Raw genomic sequence first — 24,612 nt, 5'->3', positions numbered from 1 at the left:
TGAATTTCAGAAGCACTTGGGTGTAGAAGGTGATGGAAATATTTGAGGATCAGTACACTGAACATGAAACAGTCAGCTTCAACACAGATTTTTATACACAGTAATGCTTTTTGATTGACAGATTGAGATAAGACCTTAATTTCTTCAGTGTAAACTGACTCAAAATATACAACTATGTTCAAGCATAATTTGACCAAAAAGTCCACTGAAAAGCAGACTAGCATCTGAAACAAAAGTAAATGCATTTTAAAAAGGGCCATACAGTCGATCACCGAACAGGCTAAAAAGGCCTGTGGGTTCAAAGGTCATGATGAGCTTTTACAGAGAATCTATTCTTGGGTGCATCCTAAAGGCCAAAACATCCATAACACATTGCAGATTCCACATTGGCACATTGGCACAGGACCACTATTTTTGTTTTTTTCAAACGAATTATCAGAAAACCACAAAATGAGATCTGTGTGACGCTGCAGTCGAGAGGAATAAGATGTGGCGTGGCAATGAACCAGATCCTATTTGTTCAGCCCGTTGACATCCTCGGGAACCAGTCCTTCCATGACAGCACGCTTTGACTCCAGGATCTGCAGGCGCCAAACACAGTTGCAATTGTAAAATAGAAAAGAATAAAATAGAATAGAAACACTTTGTTAATCCACAAACACCACTCTTTTTAATGTTGCCCTCACCTGGAAGCTGGAGCTGAGGCCAATGATACTTTGCATGTTTGTGCTGTAATAACCCAAAACATACTGACCCCCCAGCAGGGGGATCTCATCCTTATCCACAGAAATCTGCAACACATGCATGTTAATGAAGCGTGCATGCTCCACGCATTTGTCAAAACATGAAACAAATGCATAATCCACACTTTACCTGTATGACTTCATTTGTCTCGGGCAGCTCACCTTCCCGAACCCAAACAAAGGTTTCATAGTCAGTTGCACTTTTGAATCCCACCTACAGATCAGCAAAGCCCACCATTTCAAACTCATTTTGTATCTCAATGTTTAATCAGTTTGTCTGTTTTTTTCCTCCTTTGAAAGTACCTTGTACAAACCAATCCAGTCCCATGTGGAAGACATGAAGTCCTCCTGGACGGTGTAGGTCAGGAGCGCGTCCTGGTCTGCACTCCACACACCCACAGGAGACACGTGCACCAGCGCCGTGTCAAAGCCTTTCTTCAGCTGAGGGAAATATGAAAGGAAACAGGAGACACGTTACCATACTAGAAAAGCTCAGATTTTGCTTTAGAGATGAAAATACGCAAATCTCACCTCCACACTGAAGGTGGCGATGACGGGCTTGTGGTCGCTGACTCCGTAGCTCATGTCGCTGGTGTATTTGTCCTGGGTCACCAAGATCGGGCACTCATCCTGTCCGTCGTCCGTGGAGGTCGATGCCTTCTCATCATCGTCACCCTCCGATGGCAAGCTCTTTGGTTTGATCCGCCAGAGGATCCGGTCCGTCCAGGCCGGTTTCCTCTTCTTCCCACTGAGCAAAGTAAATTCAGTGGTTGCTTACACAATTCCTGTCTGAGGTTCATTGAAAATCCTTCAACGTACCTGTTAGGACCAATTGTCATAGATATCGTCTTGAAACTAGGTCACACGTCTTACATAAAGGCATTGGAAACAAATAATAAACAGCACAAGCACACAAACACATGCAGTGCAGACAGATGGGGAAATGATGGTGTCTGCAATAGAACTTAACCATCTGGCATGGTATTGCAGCTTCCATATACACTAAATCACTATAAAAAGCCACACATGCATTAGCTACAGACAGTGGGGTGCTGGATAAAAGACGGCGTGTAGATCTGATGAATTTACAGATTATGTCTGAAATTCATCAGGTTTTTATGTTAACTGAATCCATGTGCATGTTGTCATTCACACCAGGGTCTCCATAAACTTTGTCTTAAGACGTTATATTTCGATCACCTCCAGGGTGCAATTTTATTGTTTTAAACAGGTTTTCCCTTTATCTCCAGAGCATATCTGTGGAGACACCCACCTTGGCGGGTCTAGCTCCCTGTACCATGCCCCCAACCATACAGAGAGCAGCCCCCAGGTGAGGGAGATGAGGAGGAAGGAGAGGGTGGTGCTGCAGCGCTGCAGGGGCCGGGGTCTGTACATGGTTAGGGGCAGCGCGAGAGTACGCTTTCTGAGAGAGACACATACACGGTGCTCGTGTCAGCAATGGATTTGACTCAAGAAAGAGTTTCTCCCGACTCCATCTTTAGATAAACTGTGACTGCTCTGGGTTCCGGATTAGTGTGCCTTAAGGGCTCGATACACAGTGGTAAAAGCTTGGGGGGAAATGGCGTGGTGGATGACAAACTAAATGAAGTGAAGGACATGCAACACAAAAGAAGTGCCTTACGTAAAACCCAACCAAGTCTTTGAAGCTCTGTGCAAAATGAAAGTCAAAACAAGAGTGCAGAAGAACTTTGTAAAAGGTGTTAAATGTTTCTGTGTAATGTTTCTGCCTGCGAAGCAGCACAAGTTACCTGGTGTCATAGGTGTCGGAGTTCCGGTCAAATTTGTAGGTGGGCTTAAAATTCAGAGGCCCTTCCTCAAACTCCTGCAGGAACGGCTCCTTCTTCCTCATCATGATGAGCTGCAGGAACATGAAATCCATCAGGAATTGTGCAGCTTTGCGTGCGTGCGTGCGCTGACTGCACCATAATACCTGGTCTTTATCCCACAGAAGATTCAGGCGACCGCTGTTGATGGATGAGCGGAGAAAGTGCAAGCCGTGGTCTGCAATCCGGAAGTTCAGATCACCAAAGCAGAACACCACCCTGGAAGAAAACAGCTTCATTTCATTCGAACCACCCCTCCGGTGTACAGATCAGTGTGCCTCTGTGCATTTGCACTGACTTGTGGTCCCTGATCTGCGGGGCGTCTTCGATGTCAAAGTCTTGCGTTTCCAGGATGTGCTCAAACTCATCAACACGCTGCAAAGCGTAGTTCATGTGAGCCGCAAGGTGGCAGTTCAGGAAACACACCAGGTGGCCGTAGAACGAAAACCGAACTGACACTCCTCCTTTATTACCCTGAGACAGACACAGCAGAGAAAGAATACCGCCATGACGGAAAATCTAAATCAAATATTTGAATACTACATATCTAATACTACATGATTTGATTTCTGAATATAATCTGGATTAGATTGAACAATTTGCCTTTTCCTGTTTGAAAGGGCAAGATTTTGATTGCTCTCTCTGAGTTCATTCCGTCTAAGCTGTTACACATTCCGCTAATCAAACACAATAGGCCTTTCATCAAGTGTTTAAACCCAGCGGCGTCCCATGCCAACAGGATTCCTTGTGTGCACAGCTTAATGCAAGTTCTTGTTTACAAGCTTGAGGGCTAACCAGTTCTCTGATTTGAATCATACCCAGTATCCATAGATGCCGGTACGAGTGTAGGTGGTCCGGATGTTCCTGATGTAAGGGAGATGAACTTGTTTGGCGAAAACAAGCAGCAGTAAACCTTGCATCCTCACAGATGTCACCTACAGATGGATGGGAAACAGCAGAAAGCATGAATCGGTTCATTCAGATCACTGTACTTGTGTAAAATAAAGGTCAGTATAACTGTATGCAATTCATTGTATTGAAAAACAAATTAATAACACAACATGTTTATTAACACACTATTGATATATTAAAATTTCCTCTCACCTTGACAAACCCTCTGGGTGCCAACGTGTCCATGAAGACATGGCTCCACGAGTCCTCCACTATCAGGTCTGAGATGAATCTCACAGGAGTCGCATTCACCTCCTGCAGACTGACATGTACAGCACAAACAAAACACACGTCATTACTCCCTACTTGCTGTGAGTTTGATAATTGCTTGAAAAAAAAAAAAACACTTATTTAAAATCACATAATATGTTAATTTTCACCCGATCACATAGAGGTCTGTGGGTGGTTGGACATCAAGCTGCAGTAAAGAGGTGACGTCCTCAGGAGGCTCCGCCGTGGCGACATTCCAGGTCACCATGTGCAGCCTGCGATAAGAGAGTTTGACACAAAAAAAAAGAACAATGAACTATAAACACCAATCCAGTAACAGTTTTCTGAAGTTCCACACATTTCTAAAGGATTCCACCTTTTGTCCTTTCATTTCTATATTACACATTTAAACATTCATCAGGTTGATTATACTTCAGAAACCTGGACGAACTTAACAGAAAACATGTTTTTGACGGTGCTGAAATCAGGAAGATTTAGAATACTCCTGTGAGCAGCCGTGCGTGTGCGTGAGTGAGCATGTGTGCTCGTCAACCTGAATGTGTCGCAGGGGATGAAGCGTCCGCAGAGCTGAAAGGCTTCATCCAAAGTGCGCGACACTTCTTCGCTGGCTTCATCGTCTGAACTCAGGTCTTCTATGCAGGTCATCAGCTGGGACAGACGCTGGCGGAGGACTGTCTTCGACCTCGAGCCCTGAGATGCGGAGCTGCTCATGCTGTCTGAGCGCGCACGTGGACTGTCTGTCCAAAGGTCCATCTTTGAAGATCGGGGGGGGGGAAGAAGACTGTCCTTGTTGTTTCCTAATCGTATATCCCACAGGTTAGAAACGCGGCTCTATTAAAAGTCGAAGCGACGAAGCAAAATCCAGCAGAAGATTTGTTTGATTTCTCTTCAGGCTTCTTTGCTTGGGATAATTGCAGCCATTTCATGCAAGAGGCCCCCTACTCTATCCAGGGTACTGGAAATAATATGAACGGATTCCTTGTTAGTCAACTCTCTGGCCAAAGTGGTCAGGAGAGGAAAAAAGAAAAAAAAAAAAGAAAAGCGTAAAAGCCCAGGGTGAAGTGCGACTGTGCCAGTGCGACTCTGTCTCTGGCCAAGTTCTGTGTGGTCATGCAACGATGAAGCAACGATGGTCCAGAGCGGTGGGGTCCACTCAGGAATGTGGGCAAGAATGAGTCCGATTTGGAGCATAATCGCAGACATGTGAGTGTGCGCTAGATTCTGCTGCGGGTGTGTGTTGTCACGGTGACAGAGGAGGACTGGAGGCTGATCCGCCATCATTATGAAGAGTGTTGCAAGACTTGGGCAACACCTCAGATCCCTAAGAGGTTTACTAGCCGTGTTTACTCTATCAGCTGAGAACAATAGACGTTACCCCACCATCACACAATAGCATTAGCTTCTTTTGGCCCCAATCCAAGCTCTTCTCATATAGGTGAAAGGTTATCTTTGCAAACCCACAAAGAGACGAGAGGGTTCAATGTGCTTTTTGTAAATTTCGAACAGAGACATGGAAGGTTCCCCAGGACAAAAGCTCAATTTATTGAAATCAACAAGTTTTGCAGCACAGTTCATCGGAGCAAATTACATAACAGCTTTAGAGGCACATTTTTCAGCAATTAGCAGCTACAGTACAGTTTTCCTGAGTGGTTTAAAGATTTCAGACATAATATTGTTAGATAATAATTGCCACATTGGGATTTCAGCAACAAGCTGCTAGTATTAATAAACCTGTTTTTCCAAAGAAATGCCAGGAGGATCATTTCTAGTTAATTAACTGAAATGTTTACGACTTTGTTTTCAGATATGAACATTGTCTTGAAATCCATCATATCATGTCTATAATTAATATTCTCCCTATTTTTTTTTTAAACAATAACCTATTTAACTGTTGGTGTCCAGATTGTCCCTGCTATATCAAGAGTCACATGTGGAGACTTAAAGCAAATTCTTTAGCAAGCAGGTGTTAAGTGGATAACCAAGAGGTTCACTGGTGAGCAATGATGAATAGGAGGCTATTTAAGTTTTATCACAGAGTCATGCAAAGTCTGAGAGTCAGCAGGCACAAGCTACTTAAAAAGATTAGGCATTTCGACATTGCACAGCAGGGTTACATTCTCTTTTTCTGGATCCATGCACCCTTTTTCCACCTGCACTACGGCGCTCTTTTCATTCTTCCTGGCTCTAACTTTTAATTCTTAACTCGAGTTCCTGTTGACCTTACCTGCACTTGTCTTTTCCTCCACTTCGGAATTTTGCAGCACTCATTTCCTCCCCTGTGGGCACAATCACAAAAAAAAAAAAGAGGCTTGAACAACAAAGAGGGTCCACACATACCAGACAGACCTGCTATGGCCTTATTGCAGCCAGCTTACCAGGAGCATGGACCAGAGCCCGCAAATATAAACAAAATAGACAAAGCCAAACCTGACAGGGATGCCTGAAAGTCATTTCTGAAATGGCTTTGTAATCATCTCTAATCATGGTTGGCTTCAGCCATGTTAAAGTGACAGTGCCCTACAGATCACATGTAAACACACACACACTTCTGAGTCCTGCTCTGAAAAACCTCTGTAAAACCTATTTTATTGCTAAGTGTGTCTAACAGAGAAATTAATATCTAATGTATTAAAAAAAATTGCTGACAATTAGTGAATATGCAGTGTACAAAGGAAATCAGTGACACAGTAAACTGACCTTGAGGTCAGATGTGATACCAGGAGCTTTTGGGTGATGAGCTACTGATTTTGCTGCACAAATAATGGATCTAAATGTCCAAAATGTGCACGATCGATAGCTTTCACAAGTATTAAAACCTGCAAGTTCAAATGATTGCAACCATGTTCATATGTTTTGGTAAAATAGTAGTGATATTTGAACTTGGTGAAATATATTAAGTATTTATTCGACTAGTCAACTATATATAAACATTTTATTTTTGTCATATGTCAGGGAATTTTGTTGACTATACTCACAGGTAACGGTTTTGCTACGGCCACCAGTGGGCTACAAGTTAAACTGGAATTAGGTTTGTTCCTTCTGAAAGTACTAAATACACTTCTTCACAATATCCTGACTCGGTATTATGTATTTACTTTTTAGTGTTCATTACTTCTGGAGGGCAGTATGTCCTATTAGCCACGAAATGCTTCTTAAATTCAATAGACATGTGATTCAACCTCAAAAATAACTGTTAGCTGTGAAACCAAAACCACTTCCTGATATTACCTTGACTGGTTGAGTAAGTTTGGTGTGGTTTAAAGTGAAGATTAGCTAGTGTTGAGGTGATAAGATTAGATCCCAAAAACTAAACCAATATTTTGAAAAAAAAAACAAAAAACTGCCTGCCTACATATATTTCATTAAATGCTATTTTGAATTTGATAAATTAAGCTTACATAATATACACTTTATGCAATTTAAATATTTTAGTTTTTACAGGTCATTTCTGTTCCTGGAAACAAAATGATAAACTATGTGGTGTTTTTTTTTTTTTTTTTTTTAATGTATGTCTACTTTAAGAATGACTGTGAGCACCAAAACCAGGACTTACCAAAACCAGGGTTGTTCAGGAAAGAGAACATAATGAGCAACAAGTTTCATAAAGAATCACTGTAAATAATTCAAAAACAACCAGCTGAGGACAAAAACAAGAGAATAGTTACCTTTGTCGGTGTGTATCTCTTGTGGCGTCCGGAGATATCTGCACACCCCGTCTGTACAGATGACAAAGGTCTCCAAAGGGGAGTCAAGAGACTGGATGTGTTTTCCTACCTTGAGCCCCGTTGTTGGACTGTTTTATTTCCCTTTTGGGTTCCCTCTTTGTTCTCCACTGCTCCCCTCCTGGGTGCAAGGTCCTACACTCAACTTTCTCTGGCTTAAAGCGTAACATCGGATCAAGCTCTTATCCCAGGTTGGTTAAGGTCCCGGAGAGAAAGTGTTCATGAAAGAACATGTCTGTTTTGTCCATGTCACCATGACGCATGGCATTTGTTGCACTAAGGACCTCCTTTGTATATTCATAAATAATCCCTCACTCTCTTAACATTATGGAATGTTTAAGGTGCGCCTTTCGCTCTGTTGCAACAAATTGAGCAGTTTCTCCCAAATCCTTCAGATTGACTGGTGTCTCTGTGAGTGTGTCACTGTCTGCCGCTCTGTTTTTCCCCCTGTGATGAAACTGTCCAGGTTCTATCGCCCAGACCACCATCAGCTCCCCTTTACCTTAATATGTATGAAGCAGTATAGAGGGATTTATTCCAGCCTGACGCTGCAATCCTGAGGGTTTCAGTGTACACTTTTTCCATCAACATAAGAGCGTGTAAGGCTGTTTTCCAAAAGGTCAAACTGCTCTTTCAAGGTTGTCCTAAAGAAAATATCTCTGTTATTCATCATTTGGATGGAAAAAATATTTCGGATCCAGCCCCCTTTATTTGTGTTTCACTGCCTGAATTGACCGGGGAGTGAAAACCACCAAGCACTGGAAACAGATAAACAACATAAAGGCTCAGTGACGTTTGCCGTTTCAGATATTTCCACCCAAACACCCACACACTGTGTCGTGTCTCATCAACATCTCACAAAATGTGTAGCGGCTCCATCCTGGCTCCTCTTCTGCCTCATAATCAGGATTTAAAGTAATCTTTGCCATCCAAAGCCTGATTAATTTTACCCTGCCTACAGTGTTCGTGTATGCATGTGAGCAGAAGCTGCTGTCAGCGGCTCGGCTTTCTTTTTTTACAGCTACAGGAGGGACGCCAATTCACCTGATGGATTCTATTTTTCTTGGTTGTTTTTGTCACATTATGTGATCATGTGTAAATTACTTGTGTTGAGGATAAAGTATCATTGTTCTATTAATCAATCGAACGCTTTTCAACAGCTTGCCAGGCTTGAAAAGCAACACCATGAAGTGAGATGAAATGATGTTACACTCCCCCGTGCTACAGTGGAAAGTTCAACACTATTCAAGCTTCTTAAAGGTTTTTTTTTTTTTTTTCTAAAAATATAAACCAATTATCAGGTTTTATATTTTCCACATTTGGTCACGCAGTACTTAGCACTGTATTTGCTGAATGTTTTAAGAATTTCCCGACTCAAACAAACAATAAGAGCAGTTATTTCTCATATTGCTGAGAAGCTATGCCCATTTAATCTGAAACAGGCTTTAGAGAAAATAAACATCTAAAACAAACAGGAGGGGGTCTCTGCTGGGAGCCGATACTCACGCTCACCTTTTTGATTTTGTTACAAGTTTTGCACATTTCTGACTCCGAAAAGCTTCTGAAATTTGCAAGAAATCCAGCATTAAAAGATCCTTTTCCAAATCTGAGGACATCATTGCTTCTGTGCTGATCTAAAAATAAAAAAACAACCAAAAAGAAGTGATGTACAGTTGCTCTGCTTCTTTTTATTCATGTTTTTACGTCTCCAATGTACAGTAGTGTATTTCGAAGATAAGATGACAAAAAGGCACGAATTCACAATAAAAGAAAGAAAAAACAGGAGACAAGTTAACAGGAGTGAGAGTCAGAGAAAGTCAGAGAGAGAGAACCAGAGAGAGTTTTTACCATTTAAAAACAGTTTGGGAATATGGAATCGTTTGGTTTCATACTCTGATTATAAATTGAGGAATCTAACAACAGATAACTATGAGATTGTCTCTGTGAAACCACGTTCTCTCAGAAAGTTTTTAAAATGGACCGACTGTCAGAATCTGTTTTTACACGACCACATTAAAATCGCCTTTTTTTTTTTTTTTTTTTTTTTCCCTCCACTTCCTCTGTGTAGCTGTAAACCCTGACACCACAGCCCCCGGGAGAAGCGGCTCCAAAATGTAGGATAATCCCCTCCTCACGAACCGCGGGAGGGCAGGATCTGGCTCGCATGGAGGCTTCGAATTGGGCCGCCACCGTCAGCTAATTACGTGGATCAATGAACTGACCCGAGCTGCCGCCGTAAGATTTCTGTTTCAGCGAGAGAAGCAAGTGTAGTTCAGAGACTGACAACAGAGGTACGACAACATTCAGAACAAAAATATATATATTTATGCACTGTCCTGCCAACAAGACGTGGCCCCCCCTGGGAGAGGCGGGGGCGGGGCGGGGGTGGGAGGGGCTAACACCAGGAAGAGGTCAGGTTTCGGTAATATCTTCTACAAACCACACAGCAGCTCACTGTTTTTTTGCTCGAGAGTCCTAAGATCGCCCATGACGAAGTGTAAGAATGGACTTCTTCATGACTACCGTTGACAATATTCTGTTAGATTTCACTAGATTTCAGCGGCTCTAGCTCTACGCTCCCTGTGTGAGAGGTCGCTGCGGTCCGAGTGACAGGGTGTGCTGTGGGGTTTGGCAGGACAGTCTGATCTATATATATGTGTTCATCTACACTGATTTATTTACTATTTACAAGGTCAATACATACAGTACATCCACAAATCTCCTTATTTCAGTTAGTAGCCCCACAGACACTGAGCGAGATGCTTCATGGATGGATGTGAAAGTCTCCCACTAGTGTTTTCCCCAAAGAGTAAACCACAGAAAATGCACCAATTTTAAGCTTGATGTATCATAGATTGTTTAAATCATAATTCTGAGGGCATATTTAAAAACAGAGTATTATATGGATTTGGATTTCCGGATATATGCTTGCTGTGTGTTATAAAAAAGTCTGCACGAAAATCTTGTCTTCTTTTTAACTGTGAAGGGATGTACGGACTGAGTTAAATTCAGCACAAAAAGCTGATCCAAACAACAATAAAGATATTTTACACAGCAGACCTTCAGATTAATGCACAGCATGAAGTCAAACGTCGGCATTTCCTGACGTTTGTCGACAAATAATGAAAAACATTAAATATCGACTGAAAGCGTTGTTTTTAAGTTTCCAATTGTTGTCACTCAGTGGAACTTGCGCTCATATTAATAGTTTTTCAGTGATTTGTTTTAGATTTTTCGGATGCTGCTGTTCTGTGTTTCACTCTTTAGGGTTTCCACACCATTGAAACATGTTGACACAGCGGAGCAGACAGAGGATGGGGAAAAAGCAAAAGAAACAGTAAATAAAGTCAAAGGAGGCGAATGTGTCAATAACAGGAAGGAGGATAGTGCCCGCTGTTATCACTCCCCTCGTTTCTTTTTCTGCGCCCGGCCGGCTTCAGATCTCCACACAGACACACACACACCACTGTAGAGCACTCATGGACACTCATGCATATACCCCAAAAAAAAAACTAAACAAAACACGGTAGCACAACAACAGGCTTCAGATTCCAGAGAAAAACCACCTCACTCGAAGACAGACACAATAAAACCATCATCAAAGGAAAAAAAAAATTGACCAGCAGCTTGACTGCTCTTGACTTCTGGCTCGGCTCTACTTTACCGGAGCTGTCCTCGAGACGGGAGCAGATCAGAGAGCAGGGTGGACCTGCAGTGACAACGGAGGGACCGGCGTGTCATGGTAGTTATTGCTATTGCTGGATAAGATCATTTATCCACTGGAGATGACACAAAAGGGTGCGAGAATAGATGCAGAGCGACAGTGTGTGTCTGTGTGTGTGTGTGTGTGTGTGTCACTGTCGGCTCGATAAAAGAAACGGTCCCACACTCATTTATGGCTCTTCCAGTTGTCTGCTGCTGATTCTCCTCTGCAAGAGTGACGCACTGCAACCTCAACCTGTGCTCAATTTCTCGCTCCCTCTCTCTGCATGCGTGCGGATGCATCACTGCACGCTTCCATTCAGGCATAATCTTGGACGACTGCGCCTTTTGGCAGTTCTAAACAGCCCGATGAAACTGAAAAGGTTGAAATGATTTGAGAGAATATGGCTAAAAAACCTCGATGACCTAATAGATTACACAAACACACAAATATCTATGCACACACTCACAAATGGAAACGCGCAGCCACACACACATACACTCACACACGCACACGCAAACTCACAAAGCAGCAGAAAAGCTTAGAAACGCCTCAACGTATTGAGGTTTGAACGGAACCTTATGTCAAAGGGTCGGGAGAATAACGAACGTAACGTAGCCACGAAACACTCTCAGCACTATTCCAACCTCGCAGCTGTGGTTTGAAGACTTGCAAATTGCGACAAAAAAAAAGAAACACTGCATGAAGAAAGACCCAAGCGGAGAAAAGGAGGTACAATGATGAAATTTAAAAAAAAAAAAAAAAAAAAAGCCAAAAAAAAACTTACAAATCTGAGGATCAAAAACGCAAACACTGAGCAGACACATCCTGGTCAGGAAAAAAATAAACATCCACTAACTTCAAATAAAGTCATTTTAAAAACCCTGTTATATATTTATATTTATATATATTTATATATATATATATATAATTCAATACAATTATTCAGCTCCCCGATAGACTGTATATATACACACCATTGGGTTATCCTAAATAGAAATAAATCCTAAATCTCAGAGACAAATGACATTATTCTCTGTAGTTTAGAATGATTTAGAGAGAGAAAGAGAGGGCTGACTGACAGGATCTATAATGTTGCTACTGGAGGCCTCAGCGCAGTTAACATGGGGACACTAGATGGATTAAATGAAAGGAGGACAGATGGGGCCTAAAGGAAGGAAGGATGGAGTGGAGTGGATCAGCTGAAAACTGGGAGTGTACTGGGTCCAGGTCCCTGAAAACCAGATTGTACTGCGGGAGGTGGGTTTCAGACCGTCCGGTCAGGAGTTGTGTCGGTTGAGACAAAAGGAGGATGTGAATCCGCTGGTGTCCGGGTATTCAGGTCTGCAAGGGGGACAGAGATCGCGACACAGTCAGCACTGCAGGCCCGTTCGCCTGTCTGTGAGGAGCCTGCATGTTCTACCTGAGAGTTCCACAGTGGTTTACAACACATCTATACATCTATACTTTCACTGTGCCAGTCGGAAGACGTGGATGACTTCCACAGAAATCTGCATCAGGTCCAAATAATCCAAGTCTGGCAGACGAGGGAGTCGATATCCTCCATTTTTTAAAACCATCAATCTCACGTTCACATTTAGTGACTGACTGCTCCAAAATGACTCAGTGTTTTGATGCGGAACTGACAGAGTTGTCAGAACACAGTTGTTTTGAATAAAAATCCCAAACAAACTTACTTTAACGCGCAGCCTAAAAAGCTCTTGTACTGCATGTGCTGTTCTGCTCTGTGCCTCATTATCATGCCAGAAATCTCTAAAATATCATTTGCATGTTTTGTCCAAATATATACAGAGCTGTGCTTGTGTCCATCTCACCTGATGAGCAGCAGCATTCACAGCCCGACACAACCTCAGTCCTCTAGAGCCACCATCCCTTTCACCGGGTCCTTCACTCTCATCTGACGTTCAGAGAAACAATTCACACACACACAAACTCTGTTTCACTTGTGTCCACTCTTCACTCATTTCCGGTGCAGCGGCGACAGGATGCAGCGGCTCACCTCGTCGAGCTCCTTACGCGTCTGCTCCTCCATGCGACGAATGTCGTCCATATTCAATTCGATCCACTTATCGATCCAGCAGAAGAGCTGACGGTGGAAGTTAGTGAACAAACGCTTCTCTTGCTGCCACGCAACACAAGAGAGAAAAGAAAAAGTGAATAATACAGTTCATGAAAGCTTTTTTTTTCTAACATCATAGTTTTTGTTTTTTTTTTTTTCCCAGCATGCTTTTACCCTGTCGGGCCCCTAGAGGCTGATGCAGCACATAAGTGCAGAGTGATATTGAACAGTACTTTTCCATGACTACGATGCCCTGCACACATGCAGAGAGCTCTCAACGCGCTCGCTGAAATTCTGCCCAGGAAGTTAATATGAAGAGAAACATTCCCGCAGGATCAATATTGAGTCACACGCCGTGTTGAAAGCTGCCCTGCTTCCGCAGATGAGCTCAACTTCCCGGATATCAAAGCGACGACTGAGTTAAAAGTCCAAACCTTTTGAATGAAGTTCTCCACTTTGTTTTGCAGGCCCCACCACTTGAACTTGACAGTGACCAGTTTGTAGGCACACATGTGCGGGCAGTCTTTCTTGTTGGGAAGCTCTTTCTGGATTCACACACAGACGTACGGCCGTGTCACACGGTTATTCGCTGACTGAATAGTCTCATAATTTGTAGTTCTGTTCGATTCAATCTGCTGTTTCCAATTATTAAATTGCAAAACAACAAAAACTCTGATGTACTTTATGATTTAGACGAACGCATTATTCTGAATTTTAACTTTATAGCATCAAAAACTAAAATGTCAAGAAACCAATATCTCAATGTGATGATATTAAAAGGACGTTGTACCTTCCAGTCTGGACCTAGGGGCCCTCGTCCTGTTTTTGCTGACTTGAACCTACAAGGATCCTCCTCTGGCTTGTAGTCCTGAAGTGAGATAGAAGATAAAGAATGAAAAGACGTATGTAAAGTGACTCCTCAACAAAGTCTCTGGAGCTCAAGTGCTCACCTTTGGCTCCACTTGGCTTCTGTCAGCGATGTCAATATAGACGACATCCACCTTTTTCCAGGTTTCTGCATCTAGACCGTGTACCTGCAATCGAAAAACAGCAATTATGCAGATTTTTGTTGCTGTTATTCCTCCAACAGCTCACCGCTGTAATCAGCACTTACATTTTCAAGGTGCCCCATGTCGGGTTTGTGCCATGTCTCGATCTTGATCAGGAAGTTATCTTTCATGTACTCATTCTGTAGAGAAAAGAAAGGAGATCCTGAATGATGACAGAAGAGTATTTCTGCAGAATAATACACGACTAAATGGGAATAAAATATAACTGACACAGGTAGCTTTCCTGCTCACACACACACGCACACACACACGCACACACACAGAGTAGTGGTGTCTGGCTCGCTCTGCTGCTCTGCCATTCAAAGAGATCCAGTTTCTTTCTCAACTATCGGGTTAATTTGTTCCCTCTATTGGTATCAAAGCCCAGCGCATCTTTTGTGTTGACATACATATATTTTAAGCAGGCACAAGAAAAGAAAAAAAGAAAAAAAAGAAACATACTTACAGTGATAACTGCGGTGTCATATGAAAGAGGGAGCAGGCACAAACAGACACACAGAGAGACAGAAACAATCCAACTGAGAAAGGTCTGACAAACATAATGGCATTTACAGCGCAGAACAGTTTACAGAAGAGTGGGAGAACTGTTAAACACTATTAAACAGTGGGTGTTGTGCGCACAAGTCTGTGCGTGTTCGTGTTCGTATGACTGGTTATTTAGCAGCGTGTGTGTGTGTGTGTGTGTGTGTGTGCGCGCGCGTGTGTGGAATCTTGGTCTGAAAGGCTTGAGCGACTGCATGACTCTTCTCGGTGGAGACATACAGTAAATTATTCAGCTACTCCTTCAAGGTGACAGAGGCTCAGAGAGAGAGAGAGAGAGAGAGAGAGAGAGAGAGAGAGAGAGAGAGAGAGAGAGAGAGAGAGAGAGAGAGAGAGAGAAAGGAAGAAAGGATCTCTGAGGGCAAATGTGGTGGAACTCATTTGGTCTGAATTACCTTTTTTCTCACAATAAAGGAATAAAGATGACAATTATTTTCCTCTGTTGGCAAATACCTCTCAATCAGTCAAACTGCACGACTCCCTGAGCCAGAGCATCAGACACGCCACAAATATCTGAAATTCCTTTGTATTATTGTATATACTATCTAAAAAAACCTTTTTAAAAAATGATTATGTTGCACAAAGACCTTCAGAATTACATTATGAGCTTTTTTCTGTAGCGTTATAAGCTTTCTGATCGTGTGTGTGTGTGTGTGTGTGTGTGTGTGTGTGTGTGTGAGTGTGTGTGTGACATACCTGTGCGACAGTATGGATAGGCGTTCCAGGCCTTCTCGTGGATGTTGAGAGCCGACGCTGGAGCCAGCATTCTGACGAACGACGGGACTTTACTGCAGGACAAAGCGCAAACACAAGTCCGATTTGTGCACTTAAACATTTTGGCTCTTAGATATTTGAAGCAATACCAAGCAAACTAGTGAAAAGTGCAGCATTATGTTGTGGCGCTTTGTCCTGAACAGTCATCTTGGGGGAGGAGTACATTCCACAATTGTTGCATTTATACATCAGCAACAAGTCATTTAGGATTTTCAACCTGCAGCTGCTCGTGGTTCAGTGATCTGGCCTTGAAAATCGTATGCAAATAAAAACACGTTGGAACTGTCTCAACATTCAGTATGCTGCTGTCGTACTTTTCAGCTTATTGGACAAAATAGACTGAATCGGGAACTAAATCAGGCTAAAGTACAAGGAATAAATACATAATGATGAAGGTAATTATCACTGAACAAGAGAAAGTGAGGTACTTTTCAGGGAGTGATGCATTAAATCTTCCAATCTGAACTTTATACAAACCTCTGCTAGTTTTCCGAGCATTTAGGACGTGCTGTGAAACTGCTTACCTCTGCAAATGGTAGATTTTGTGTGTGTACTGCCCCTTCTCTCCATCTTTCTCGTAGGGTTCGTTTTTTAGCACCTCCACTCCTTCTCCTCCTCCCGTCTCATTCTTACTGGCCTCGGCCACCGAGTACAGCTGGCCGACCTGGTACTGAGACAGTAAAGGAAGAAAAGGGTCGAACCTCGGCAGGAAAAAAAATTGTATTTAAAGAGAGAGAGATTAAAAATATATTCCTCCTTTCAAGCCTTCCTGAATGATTGGCTGTAGAGGTTGCCATATATGATTTGAGTGAAAACACAGATGATTTTTTTTCATGTATATCATCTATTTCAGTGGTGCCTCGTGGTGGATTAGTTTCTCTTCTGATCCTTCTACTGATTGCCATATTCTCCTTTCTCTGTTCCTGAGTGCTCATAATCTCCCTCATATATCCCTGTTCGCTCACGACTCCGTTTCCTCATCAATCTAATGTTTATATCACACCCAATTGGTTTTTCTCTCACTCTTATAAGTTCTCAGTGTCGTATCTCTTTCTCTACGTTTAATCCGCCCATCTTCTGGCTCCTGAGCGTGCACGTGATTTTTTTTTTTTTTTTTTTTAAACACAGAACAATGGCTTCCTTCATTTCTTAATCACCTCTAATCCACCATATAACCTCTGTACAAAGCTGAACCGCGGCGCGGACACACTGACAACGCCGCAAAGATAGAACAAGTTGATACAGCCTGAGTTATTCTAATTCCTCCACTGAAGAACAATCATGGCTCTTATGTGGATTTTATTGCTAGTCATAGATAAAACGTCACAAATTGCAACTGAAACGGTAATGTAGATGCCTTGCAAATCAGTGCTGTAACTCTATTACTTCATTCAAAAGCAAAGATTCATGTTTTAGATACAGATCAATCGTCACCTTAAAAGACGATTTATCTCCATAAAATAATCTTTTAGAAGGATAGTTAAAAATGAAGCACTGATCACCATGTCACAGTCTTTTACTTTTTTCTCTGGAACAACACAAAAATGCCCCCCCCAAAAAATATATTCATTGTTCCATTAAGTTATTTTTCCTTTTGAGTCAGTTTATTTGTCTGGAGGAAATTTTAAAGTTTTAAACAGAAAATTTTCATAAAACTTCAGAGATCAGCAACAAGCCTCAGGCTAACAAACTTTGGTGTAATCTCAAATAACCCTTTCAGCCATATCTGCTAAATTAAAGACAGATAAATTAAATTGAATCCTTGCTCGTATCTAACCCTCCAGTCAGACCGATGTTCGGAATGTTCAGAACCAAAAGATGTTATTTTACAGCTTCGACTTGCTGGAGTCACAGTCAAGTTGTACGAACTGAGTTGTGAATGTGTTGAATGTGCTTTAGCTGCCTCTGGAGTTTACAAATAAAAATACTTAGTTTTTTTTTCTCTAGAACTTAATGACAATGGAGCAGAGAAAAGAGCTTCTAAATCAATAATAGGCAACTGCAATGAATGATGATTTTGTGTTCATGAAATACTAAATCGAACAACGTTCTTTTGTAAAAATTAAAAACAGTTTTATTAATGTGCAATGTTGGCAGTCATGTGACTGCTGAGTGTATTAAACCACAAAATGACCCCAGGTCTGAATTAACTGACTGGAGGCCCAGCCAAAAGTGCTCCGGGGGCCAGATGTGGACCACAGGCCAGAGGTTGAGTACCACTGCTCCAGAGGGACGAGCTGCAGTGGCGGGCTGAGAGAGACAGGGAGATAGATACCTCTCAAAGGTACTCAGACTCTGGAGATCACATTTTAGTCAAGCCATTCCCTTTTAGCACTTAGTTTCACCTAATTGAGACACAGCTGACAGACTCCATTTCCATTTCTCTATTCAAAGATCTGATTAAGATAAAAGTCTACACACTCATAAACGTGTCATGATTTTATCACTCTGAAGAAAGGCCAATGGAGGAAACCAGTGGGGTTTATTAATACGTTCATGTCTTTGTGATTTAAGTCTGAATATTATGTTTTTATGCATCAATTTTTCCTTTTTTTAAAAATTGCTGAAAAAAATGAAGCACGCTGTGGCGCCCATTCACTCACTGATGAACACATACATGCAAAAACTGAAATTTCATTATTTTTTTTACTGAGCAGAATGAGCTAAATATCTATTTTGAAATTAGACGACACTCGTGTAATATTCTAGAAATAGAAGACAGAGTGTGTGTGTGTGTGTGTGTGTGTGTGTGGGGTGGGGTGGGGGGGGGGGGGGGGCCCACAAAGTCATGGAGGTGCAGGTTCAGGTAACTCATTTACAATGCAGGTCTGAACAGACGAGTAGACTGCAACAGAAGTTTATAACGCAAGACAATGGGACACACACACAGGAAGTCCACAAGGGCAATGAAACCCTGAGCCGACATGTCAATTCACTGCTCTATCTGAGCAAATTGCAAAAGTTCACTTGTGGTTGTTCAGGGAGTTGAGATAAGAGCCGCACTTTTCTGCATATACAGTGTTTTTTTGACCCGTCCTCTTATGACAAGAATAAACTAAAATGTAAACACAATCATGTTAACAGGCGACCAAGAAAAGCCGCTTTAATGATAGCACTTGTGCTTCACTTTTGTGAATAAAGTGAATCTAAAAAAAAAAATCTGATAACAAAAAGCTCTGCCTTGAGCCATTTAGCCAGCACACACACACCGTCACACACAGTGAAAGGCACTGAGATAAACCTTACCTCTTCCACAGAGATAGGAAGAATCACTCGGCTGGAAAAAAAAAAGAAGAAGAAGAAGAAACAGGAGAAGTTAAAAAGTCACATCAGAACTTTGTCTTTAGTTTAGGATCTTTATATATGATGAGCAACATTCTCATTCACACCAATCACACTCAGTCAGCTAAACACACACAGTGCATGTGGTGCAGCATTGGTTAGAGTCCACAGGTTGATGGAGTTTGCATGTTCTCTCTTGGTAAGTATTAATTACCTGTAGATTTATCAGTGTGTGTGTGTGTGTGTGTGTGTCAGTGTGAACCCAGTGATGGACAAACACTGTGCGGAAAAAAGCCTTTACAGGATGAATGAGTGAAAACGTGGCGCTACTTTTATTCTATTTAGCTGCTGTCACAGAGTTTCATTTCAGGACTCATTACCCAAACTATTTGCATCACTATGACAGAAGATGGATGAATTATCAGCTTTTTATGCACTTATGCACTACAAAAATTAACGCTGCCTGACCAAAATTCATCATTAATGGTGTAGCTGCTCGCGCTTTAATTTGAAACAGTTTTCCCTGGGAGCCGGATGAGGCTGGAGACTCGCTGAAAACATCTTTAAACATTCAGCTCACCGCACCGATATATTCTGATAAACACGTCTGAACCGTGTCGCCGTCTCGGGGGACTCCTCAACCAGTAAGCCGGCAGAAATTAGTGACGTGCTATACGTACAGGAATGAGCTGAATGCAAGCACTGTGTGACAAACCAAACAAACACCCGTGGTCTGGACTTCCGTCAGCTCCAATCAACACAACAAATAAGCAACTCAAGTTCCATTAAGAGGAATTTCTATTCTATTCTGACCAGCAAATACACTGCCTTTCTTTCTGCACAAAGCACAAAGCTGCTTTTGTATTCTCTGCTGTGTATAAATCTGTTAAATTAACAATAACAGAGGCGCAATAGTGTGGATACTGAAGTGAACCGAAACAGCTCATTAGGTAGAAAATGATGATATTTCTATTTGACAGTATACCACCGGGCTGTCAAGAGTAAAATAAATGATATATTCTTTTCCTCTGAGGAAACCCTCAAAATGTGCTTTGCAAGCTGGCAGGAAGCCAAAAATTAGATACTGAGACACGAAGGTGACTTTTTAATTAAAAATATGCATCATAAGTCAACCTGAGGAAAAAACTAATTTCACAAAGACAATGCTTTTTTTTTTAACGTACAGTTGGAAGTTTACATGTTTGAGTTACTTAGTGACAAAAAAATTTCAATCTTGACCGAAACATTCATCAACAGAACATCATCAATGGTAACGATAATCAGTGGTTAATGTTAAACACAACCAGTAATTTCAAAGTCTCCATGTTCAACAAGTTCGCTCTAACGAGAGAAAAGAGACAGAGGAAGACATTTCTCTATATGTTCAGATAAACGAGTAGCAACAAGGAAGAAGGATGTGCAAAATATATGGATAGATGAACAAAAAACTTGACCCAAAATACACTTTAGAGATGTGCTCACTGATATTAATATAAAAAGAGTTAGAAAAAAAAACCCTCTGGACACAAACGCCACATCTGGGCTTGGGCAGATCATTTACAAAGAAGCAGCAGCTTAAAATGTGTCCCGCCGCTTCCTGCCTTTGACCCGTGTGCCTCACACACCACATGATTCAAATGTACAGTACGAGGCTTTGTTGATTGTTTCATGAGTGTGCGAGCCGAGGTATGCCCAAATTCGCATAATCCCGCAACCCACTTCCCACTGAATGTAATCTGGGTCTGAGTCCCAGCCAGACATTTGGTGGGAGAGCAGATGCTGCTAGAAAGACAGAGACCGTCTGTGATATCAAATAATATCAAAACATTTATTATTTATTTTCTCTCGATGAAGTATTCTGTCGATCTATGTTTAGAATATTTTTTCATATAACTTTCTCTTTAATATGTTATGAGATCTATGTATTGGAGACGATCTCAGTGCACAATAATACAATAATGCAGGCCTAATTAAAACAACTGAAGTCACCACCGTGCTGCTGCCTCTGTCTGTCTCTCTCTTTGTAAGTCTCCTTGGTCTAAAGGTCCTGACAGGAAGATCAGGTGTCTTTCTATTGCAACGGAAAACAAACACCCCTCTTTTTTCCCTGCCTTGTCTCTCCTCCCCTTTCTTTGTCACTCTGTTTTCCTCTTTCATGCCTTCTGTTCATTCACTTCCCCACATTTTACATTGTAACGCGGCGTCTGGATCCCGCGAGCTTGTGGAAGTGCAGAAAAAGTGGACCAGGAGTGATGTAGGTCAGTGGCTCATGTGAGCAGCACCCATTAAATGTGTCTTTGCTACGAAATCATGGGGATCAATTCAACATTTTCTGACCCCCGTGTTATCTTGATGTATGTGTGTGTATGTGTGTTCATGCACAAGTCTCTTCACCAGCCCCTGTGTTGACAGTGTGTAAGTGCATTCAGCATTTAATCGTGACCGATTTAATTAATTTCCAGGCAGACTGCTGAGGCCCAGACTCTCCCTAATCACTTCAGATCTTTAGCCATGCCATCACTCTGATCCTGAGCTTTTTGGTGCGGTGCCATTTATTGATTGAATACATGTGGTTGAAAATCAAGATAACAGTCAGTGTTGGTTTAAATGTGTGCCTATTTAAACCAGACCCAACCAGATCAATTGAGAGTTTCAGCAATTATAGATCAGAGGCCCAGGAGATGGAATCCCTGCCAAATTTTACAGTAGCTTTTAACTGACCTTGCCAAGAAGGAGCAACAAAAGCAATAAGATTCTGTACTTATTCTCTAATTCAACTACTATCCTGAATGTTTTGAATAAAATATTCCAATTATCTAAAACTGCAGCAACATCAAATATGTCAAAGACAGATGAAATCTTGACAGGTAGGTCAACAGCTTCTTCAAAGTGAGTCTGATAAGCACAGTGACAGCAGTTGATGGCATGAGGATGAAGGAGTGACCACCCTGTCGAAATCAGAGATCTGTATTCATTCTAATTCCTGTATCGCCCCAATTTGAACGCGATCTGTCGGCCTTGCCCTTATTCTCAGCACCAGCTGATTGCAAGTAGGCCTCAGTCAGTCACCCTCACAGGACACAGAGGCCCGCAACAAATAACGTGTTAAAACAATGTGTTAAATCCTCTCTCTTTGCACGCTCAGTCCTGTCGGCCCAGCAGTCCAGCCCTCCCAGGGATCTGAGCGGTGCGTCAAAACCTCGCCATTTGCCCTTTTCCCCCCCCAAAGCGTTGCGCCCACCTCCGCCACCTGCCCCACTCCCAGAGCATCCCTCCCTCCACCCCGGGGGGGGGGGGGGGGGGGGTCACTCCACACCTCGCAGCCTCCAATTCCTCCGGAAGACGAACGCAGGAATGCTCGGCTGGCCGTTTCACCTTCAGCAGCGCATCAATAACATGGCCACAGTGGCTTACGGAGATGGACGCTGGCACGGCGCGGCTTATACCAGCCGTCTCTCCCCCCAGCACCGCGGCTCCCTGTCCGTCATTTTAGCGCCACAGTATAAGAGAATTTACAGTATTTGCACGAGCGAATTTCAACCGGGGGGGTCGTGATGGCGTGATGTGAAGGGCACAGCCGCGCGCCGGCTGCTGATGCGGCTGCAGCTGCCTACATGTCGTCTGAGCGCGCTTCATCCAGCGAGGATGACGAGAGTGTGACATGCATGAGGGAAAAAAAATGATCAGGACGCGGAGTCAAGTGCAGAATGTCGGCATCACCCCGGCCACAATGTCAGAGCCACGGAAACCAGACAGATAAACGCGCACACAGATACTCATTCACACACGCACTCGCGGCTACTTACAATTCCTTTATGAGCATTTTTTTTTTTTTTTTTTTTTTTTTTTTTTTTTTTGGCGGTGCGTTATATCCCAGAGGGGAGCAGCTCAATATAGGTCCAGAAACGGGGGCCGATTCCTCCCTCCTCGAGCCTCTTCTCTCTACGCTTGCTTCTCTCCCACTTCTCCTCCTCTATGTCATCCTACCTCCACACAGTCGCGTTATTTTTTCTTCAGATTCACTTCCTGATCGGGGCCGCGGAGCGGCGTTGCTGTTGCGCGCAGAGCACGGAGGCCTGTGCAGAGAGGAGGACACGGAGGGAGGGAAGGATCAGATCAGGGAAGGATGGTCCGCCAGGGGAGTGGTCTACTCCGATCTGTGGCTGGCTGCTGGAGGAGGCACTCGGGGTTTGGGCCAAATAGTGTTATGATGGATAAAAATAAAATACACAAATAGCGCATAATGTATGTGATCCGATTTACTTTGGTCAATTATATATATATATATATAAAAAAAATCCTATCCGTTTTGATCCAGAACCAAATCACATAATGAAATAAAATTATTCTAAAAGTTAAGGTGACAGCTCGATGAACCAATTGCGATATTTATCAAAAATGTAATGATGAAAACCCGCCAGCACTCATTATTTTTAACAGAAACACTAGACTATATGAGTGGTGTGTCGGGGTGACAGGCCCAGAGGTCCTCCCTTAATTGTTACTTATTATTTTCATTTATTTATTTTAGGGTTGACAATATTCCGCGTCATCGGGACGGCGATGACGTAGAGACGCGGTCGTTTTCCGTCACGGTGACACGAGGACCACCGCTGGCACAGACGCACCGTGCGTCAGCTCCCATAAGCCCTTTGAACAAAGTCCTCGCTTCTGATGTGATTATCCGGCCGCACACACCCCCACTCCTGTCCTCAGACACCTGACGAGGGAACCGATCAGGCGGTCTGTCTGTCCGGGTCACGCCATCCGCCCTCTGATCAATCCCGCGGACATGACCAGGTGATGCGCAATCCTCGCGCACGTCCCCAGGGATCCCACTGACGGAAAGGCAACTTTAGGCGCCCTAATCCAGCCGCATGTCCTGGAGACCGCGGGATGTGAGCGCGTATGTGTGAGACTAAAATTATGTAACAGTGAACTGCCGCTGTATTTATAGCGCATCTGTATCCGCCTGCCAACATCCGCTTATTATCCCTCTGTCTCCTTATCTGCAGAAGTGCAACTATCTATCTATCTATCTAAGATGCAGTTTATATGCACTGCCCAGCAACCACTATGGCTGTTTTAGATGTTTGCTCTGTTTACACTCTAAGCCTTTCAGTCCATTTGTCTTATTGATTTCAGTAGAGAAAATGTACTCCAGAATCCAGATGTAGTCAGCCGTATTATAAAACATGGTGCCAGCAGTACAGTGAGTTTATGGTCCTTTGAACTTTGTGCCAGAGTAAACCCCAGGGGTCAGACAGCCTGCACAGGGTTCAGCAGCAGCAGCAGCAGCAGCAGGTGGAGGACTCCACCAGAGCTCCTGCAGCCACTGTCCCTGATGAGAATGGCATTCTCTCAGATCCCGTCTCATGTGATGAGAGTGGCTGAGGTGTCAAGTGATAGCCATCTGCTGGAGTGTAGTATCAGGTGGCAGAGCGGAGTGCTGACAGACCTGGTTAAAGCAAACACGTAGTGAGTGTGTGCCGGGGAACATCTGGTGGAAAAATTGCTCAGAATTGCTCTAAATCACACCTCTGAATGAAATTCCTTGCACGCTGTGTATCTTGGGCGCATTCTGGAAAATATATGTTTTTTTTTAAATGTGTAAGTCCCAGAAGACAGATCATATCACAGCAGTTTTAATTATTTTTTGAATTTTTATGGTT

General features: G+C 42.8%; 2 protein-coding genes across 4 annotated transcripts; both read right to left on the bottom strand.

Annotated features, from left to right (window-relative positions):
• Positions 1-260: 260 nt before the first annotated feature.
• On the bottom strand, positions 261-7,632 carry inpp5kb (inositol polyphosphate-5-phosphatase Kb). Of its 3 annotated transcripts, XM_030100432.1 has the most exons (14): positions 7,435-7,632; positions 5,994-6,045; positions 3,919-4,023; positions 3,692-3,800; positions 3,406-3,522; positions 2,886-3,061; positions 2,695-2,806; positions 2,513-2,622; positions 2,386-2,412; positions 1,275-1,491; positions 1,047-1,184; positions 874-957; positions 687-791; positions 261-581 (listed from the first exon to the last, which is right to left on the bottom strand). In XM_030100432.1, exons 2-14 carry the CDS (start codon positions 6,035-6,037, stop codon positions 513-515), a joined length of 1,413 nt encoding a protein of 470 aa, XP_029956292.1. In that variant the 5' UTR covers positions 6,038-6,045; positions 7,435-7,632; the 3' UTR covers positions 261-512. The 3 variants fall into 3 exon arrangements, with proteins under 3 accessions (XP_029956292.1, XP_029956289.1, XP_029956290.1); XM_030100429.1 differs by lacking the exons at positions 5,994-6,045; positions 7,435-7,632 and adding an exon at positions 4,302-4,527; XM_030100430.1 differs by lacking the exons at positions 2,386-2,412; positions 5,994-6,045; positions 7,435-7,632 and adding an exon at positions 4,302-4,527.
• Positions 7,633-12,465: 4,833 nt separating this feature from the next.
• Positions 12,466-23,017, bottom strand: pitpnab (phosphatidylinositol transfer protein, alpha b). The gene is made up of 12 exons (XM_030100435.1): positions 22,747-23,017; positions 18,905-18,935; positions 16,183-16,328; positions 15,581-15,672; positions 14,790-14,797; positions 14,389-14,463; positions 14,225-14,308; positions 14,065-14,142; positions 13,709-13,819; positions 13,215-13,337; positions 13,030-13,112; positions 12,466-12,538 (listed from the first exon to the last, which is right to left on the bottom strand). The coding sequence occupies exons 1-11, from the start codon at positions 22,761-22,763 to the stop codon at positions 13,065-13,067; spliced, it is 813 nt and encodes a 270-aa protein (XP_029956295.1). The 5' UTR covers positions 22,764-23,017; the 3' UTR covers positions 12,466-12,538; positions 13,030-13,064.
• Positions 23,018-24,612: the final 1,595 nt, after the last annotated feature.

The sequence above is a fragment of the Salarias fasciatus genome, chromosome 10 (assembly GCF_902148845.1).
Source record: "Salarias fasciatus chromosome 10, fSalaFa1.1, whole genome shotgun sequence".
NCBI lineage: Eukaryota > Metazoa > Chordata > Actinopteri > Blenniiformes > Blenniidae > Salarias > Salarias fasciatus.
This window is presented reverse-complemented; position numbering and strand designations above follow the sequence as displayed.

Coding starts and splice junctions, on each gene's coding strand:
- inpp5kb (XM_030100429.1), bottom strand. CDS start 4,522: ATGGACCTTTGGACAGACAGTCCACGTGCGCGCTCAGACAGCATGAGC. Junction 2,623..2,694: donor TTCTGTGGGATAAAGACCAG/GTATTATGGTGC, acceptor ATGTTCCTGCAG/CTCATCATGATGAGGAAGAA. Junction 958..1,046: donor ACTGGATTGGTTTGTACAAG/GTACTTTCAAAG, acceptor GCTGATCTGTAG/GTGGGATTCAAAAGTGCAAC.
- pitpnab (XM_030100435.1), bottom strand. Junction 14,143..14,224: donor GAAGCCAAGTGGAGCCAAAG/GTGAGCACTTGA, acceptor ATCTCACTTCAG/GACTACAAGCCAGAGGAGGA. Junction 13,338..13,708: donor TGGAGAACTTCATTCAAAAG/GTTTGGACTTTT, acceptor GTTGCGTGGCAG/CAAGAGAAGCGTTTGTTCAC.